Source organism: Prunus avium, chromosome 7 (assembly GCF_965620075.1).
Source record: "Prunus avium chromosome 7, drPruAviu1.hap1.1, whole genome shotgun sequence".
In the NCBI taxonomy this organism is placed as follows: Eukaryota; Viridiplantae; Streptophyta; class Magnoliopsida; order Rosales; family Rosaceae; genus Prunus; species Prunus avium.
In genome coordinates, this window is record NC_142290.1 from 18,239,376 (window position 1) to 18,243,949 (window position 4,574).

A 4,574-nucleotide genomic window follows, 5' to 3' on the forward strand; every position below is an offset into this window, starting at 1 on the left:
CTATCTTAACCTACAAAACACACAAACATAGGTAAGTGACTCAAAATAAAGAGAAACTAAGAAAAATCACTAAGTAAAGAAGGCATGCAAGTGTATGAAATTATGGACTTATCAAAACAGAAAATGGATTAAAAGTACAAGTTTAACTCAATAACATCACCAAATCATAAGCTAGAAGGGTACAAAATGATATACAATTATGAACCGATCAAAGATCCAAACAAGCATTTGAAGGAATTCGAAGTGGTATGTTCAAGCATGACACCAATCAACGTGGATAGCAACATTCTAAAGATGAAAGCCTTTCCATTCTCTCTTTTGGAAAAGGCTAAGGATTGGCTCTTTGAGTTAGCACCTGGAACCGTCACTTCTTGGGAAAGCATGAAGAGCGCATTCTTAGAAAAATTCTTCCCAACTTCAAGAGTCATTCTTTTGAGGAAGAGAATTAGTGGAATTCAACAAGGCCCGGGAGAATCCTTCCCAGCATATTATGAGCGTTTCAAGACTTTAGTTGCATCCTGCCCACAACATCAAATGAAGGAAGAGCTTTTAATTCAATATTTCTATGAAGGACTACTTCCACTCGAGAGACAAATGCTTGATGCTTCAGCAGGAGGTGCGTTGGTTGACAAAACACCAGTTGCAGCGAAGATCTTAATCACAAACCGAGCCTTGAATGCACAACAATACGAAGGAGTTGGAGAAAGAGATCATACACGGCCAAGTCAAGTTAATGAGGTAAGTGCTATTTCAGAACTTCAATCTCAAATGGCTAATCTCACTACTCTTATTTCACAGGTTGTTGAAGGATCCAAAGTGCAAGGAAGTAGTACTTGTGGCGTGTGCTCTGTGCAAGGACACCCCTCTGATCAATGCCCTCAATTAATAGAGAATGGGGGATGGGAAAGTGCCAACGCCATTGGGTATCAAGGCCACAATCAGCCAAAGTATGATCCATACTCCAACACTTACAATCCGGGCTGGAGAGATCATCCAAATATGAAGTGGAGGGACCCTCAACAAACTCAACAACAAGGCGGATATAGACAGCCACCTCCAGGACTCTATCAGAGGCCATTCGCACCACCACTCCCACCACAATCTGCCCAACCAAATTCAGGTACGTCTTTGGATAATGATAAAGTTCTTCAAGTACTAACCTCTTTGACTCAGGGTTTGCAAAATCAAGCCAAAGAAATGGGCGAAGTGAAGAAGCAAATTGGGCAAATGGCGGAATTCATGGGACAGTTCAGAGAAGAAGGTAAACTACCTAGTTCAACCATCGTCAACCCAAAGGGAGGTTTTGAAACGGCTAAAGCTGTCACCTTGAGAAGTGGTAAAGAGGTTGGAACCAATCCCAAAACTTCCAAACAAAGCCAAAAAGAGGACGAACAGCTGCTGCCCGAAGGAGACGAGATGAACAAGGCCACGGCAAGGGAAGAGCAACCCTTGTCGCAGCCTTCTAAGGCTCCTACAGCACCCAAATCGGGTAAGGTTGGTTCGAATTCAATTCATTTTAACCCCATTCCACCAAATGTGCCTTTCCCTTGCAGGTTTATGCAATCTAAGAAGGAAGAGAATGAAAAAGATATCTTAGAGACCTTCAGGAAAGTACAAGTCAATATTCCCCTTCTTGATGCAATAAAGCAAGTTCCAAAGTATGCTAAATTTTTGAAGGAGCTTTGTACAACAAGGAGGCGGATCTCGAACAAGGAAGTGGTACAGGTAAGTGAGAATGTTTCTGCAGTTTTGCAACGTAAGCTGCCACCTAAATGCAAAGACCCAGGTAGTTTCACAATCCCTTGTGTTATTGGTAATACCAAGTTTGAAAAGGCCATGTTAGATTTGGGTGCTTCCATTAATGTCATGCCATACTCAATTTATGCATCTATGAACCTAGGAGAGCTTAAAAACGATGGTGTTATAATTCAATTAGCCGATCGTTCTAATGCATATCCGAAAGGAGTCTTGGAAGATGTTTTGGTGCAGGTTAATCATTTGATATTCCCAGCAGATTTCTATGTGCTTGAGATGGAAGATTCGGCCCATTCTACACCATTGCCAATCCTACTTGGAAGACCCTTCATGAAGACAGCTCGCACCAAGATAGATGTGTTCAAGGGGACGTTGACAATGGAATTTGATGGCGACATAATTGATTTCAATATCTCTGAAGCTATAAGGTATCCTATTGATGATCATTCTTGCTTCTCTATTGATGTATTTGAAATTTTGGCGCAGGAATATCATGAATTCCTAAATAGGGATGCTCTTGAAACAACCATTGCTAAAGGAATTGGACTCAAAACCAACATGGCCGAGCCTAATCATGCAACAATTGGCGAGATGGTGGCTGCCCTTGAGTCATTGCCACAACTTGTTGGTAAGCCAACAATCCCAATTCCAATTTCCTTTTCTACTAACAAGTTGTTACCTTCAGTAATTCAGGCACCCACTCTGGAGCTTAAACCATTACCAAATCATTTGAAGTATGTCTTTTTGGGAGATAAAGAGACATTGCCAGTCATAGTCTCTTCATCACTCACGGCAGTAGAGGAGGAGAAACTGGTACGGGTGTTGAAGGAATACAAAGCAGCCATTGGATGGACCTTGGCCGATATCAAGGGGATAAGTCCTACAACATGCATGCATCGCATACTTTTGGAGGATGGGGCCAAACCATCTCGAGAGGCTCAACGCCGACTCAACCCTCCAATGCTGGAAGTTGTGAAGAAGGAGATTATCAAGCTTTATGATTGTGGAGTGATTTACCCAATTTCGGACAGTCGATGGGTTTCACCGGTTCAAGTTGTTCCAAAGAAATCGGGAGTCACTGTGGTGAAGAATGAAGAGAACGAACTTGTGCCTACCCGTATCCAAACAGGTTGGAGAGTTTGCATCGATTATAGGAAGCTCAACGCCACCACAAGGAAGGATCACTTCCCTTTACCGTTCATCGATCAAATGCTTGAAAGGTTAGCTGGTCATTCATTTTATTGCTTTCTTGATGGGTATTCTGGATATAATCAAATTGTCATAGCTCCGGACGATCAAGAGAAGACCACTTTTACTTGTCCATTTGGTACCTTTGCCTATCGTCGAATGCCATTCGGTTTATGTAATGCACCGGCCACGTTTCAAAGATGCATGGTAAGTATCTTTTCAGATTATGTTGAGAAGATTATTGAAGTCTTTATGGACGATTTTAGTGTTTTTGGTGATTCATTTGATGATTGTTTAGCTAATCTCACTTTGATATTGGGACGATGCATTGAAACTAACCTTGTTTTAAATTGGGAAAAATGTCACTTTATGGTAAAACAAGGCATAGTTTTGGGTCATATAATTTCAGAAAAGGGAATTGAAGTTGATAAATCAAAAATAGATCTTGTACGCTACTTACCCTCCCCCACTTCGGTGAGAGAGGTTCGTTCTTTCCTTGGACATGCAGGATTCTATAGACGTTTTATCAAAGATTTCTCAAAGATTGCAACACCCCTGTGTCGACTCCTACAGAAGGATGTGCCATTTGTGTTCAATGATGAATGTGAGAAGGCATTCAATCACCTAAAAAAACTGCTAACTTCAGCCCCCATCATAGTTCCACCAGATTGGAGTCTTCCTTTTGAACTGATGTGCGATGCCTCAGATTATGCAATAGGGGCTGTTTTGGGACAAAGGAAGGACAAGCAGCCGCATGTCATCTACTATGCCTCACGGACCTTGAATGACGCTCAATTGAACTATTCCACCACTGAAAAAGAACTCCTTGCTGTTGTGTTTGCTTTAGATAAGTTTCGCTCTTATTTACTTGGAACTAAAGTCATAATTTATTCTGACCATGCAGCGTTGAAATACTTGCTCATGAAGAAAGAAGCCAAACCAAGGCTTATTCGATGGATGCTCCTTCTCCAAGAGTTCGACGTCGAAATCCGAGACAAGAAAGGAAGTGAGAACGTGGTGGCTGACCACTTAAGCCGTTTGGTGCATGATGAGGAGCCATTACCTATCCCAGAATTATTTCCAGACGAGCAGCTGCTGTCCATTGAGGTAAGTGAGCCATGGTATGCAGATATTGTGAATTATTTAGTGTCTAAACAAGCTCCAAGCACACTAAACAAGCACCAACGTGATAAACTTGCAAAGGATGCACGGTTTTATGTATGGGATGACCCGTACTTGTGGAAATATTGCCCTGATCAGATTCTTCGTAGATGTGTACATGATTCGAAGTTTAATTCAATTTTAACTTTCTGCCACACATATGCATGTGGGGGTCACTTTGGCACTCAAAGGACAGCCCTTAAAGTTCTAGAATGTGGATTTTATTGGCCTACTATATTTAAGGATGCTAGAATTTTTTGCATAACCTGTGATCGTTGTCAAAGAACAGGGAATATAGGTCCAAAAGATCAAATGCCGCAGACCCCAATCCACTTTGTCGAAATCTTTGATGCTTGGGGCATCGATTTCATGGGTCCTTTTCCTTCATCTCATGGTTTCAATTATATTTTACTTGCGGTTGATTATGTATCGAAATGGGTGGAAGCGAAAGCCACCCGTACTAATGATTC

General features: G+C 41.6%; 1 protein-coding gene across 1 annotated transcript; it reads left to right on the forward strand.

The window, feature by feature from the left end:
- Window positions 1-294: 294 nt before the first annotated feature.
- Window positions 295-3,953, forward strand: LOC148293056 (uncharacterized). Its single transcript, XM_088244560.1, has 3 exons — window positions 295-1,725; window positions 1,990-2,975; window positions 3,848-3,953. The coding sequence occupies exons 1-3, from the start codon at window positions 295-297 to the stop codon at window positions 3,951-3,953; spliced, it is 2,523 nt and encodes an 840-aa protein (XP_088100686.1).
- The last annotated feature ends 621 nt before the right edge of the window (window positions 3,954-4,574 follow it).

What these genes read in the sequence shown, in the direction of transcription:
- LOC148293056 (XM_088244560.1), top strand. Translation starts at nt 295, where the DNA reads ATGAAAGCCTTTCCATTCTCTCTTTTGGAAAAGGCTAAGGATTGGCTC. An exon ending in CGAACAAGGAAGTGGTACAG is followed by an intron (nt 1,726 to 1,989) that starts GTAAGTGAGAAT and finishes GTTTTGGTGCAG; the next exon opens with GTTAATCATTTGATATTCCC. An exon ending in ATCGATCAAATGCTTGAAAG is followed by an intron (nt 2,976 to 3,847) that starts GTTAGCTGGTCA and finishes CTGACCATGCAG; the next exon opens with CGTTGAAATACTTGCTCATG.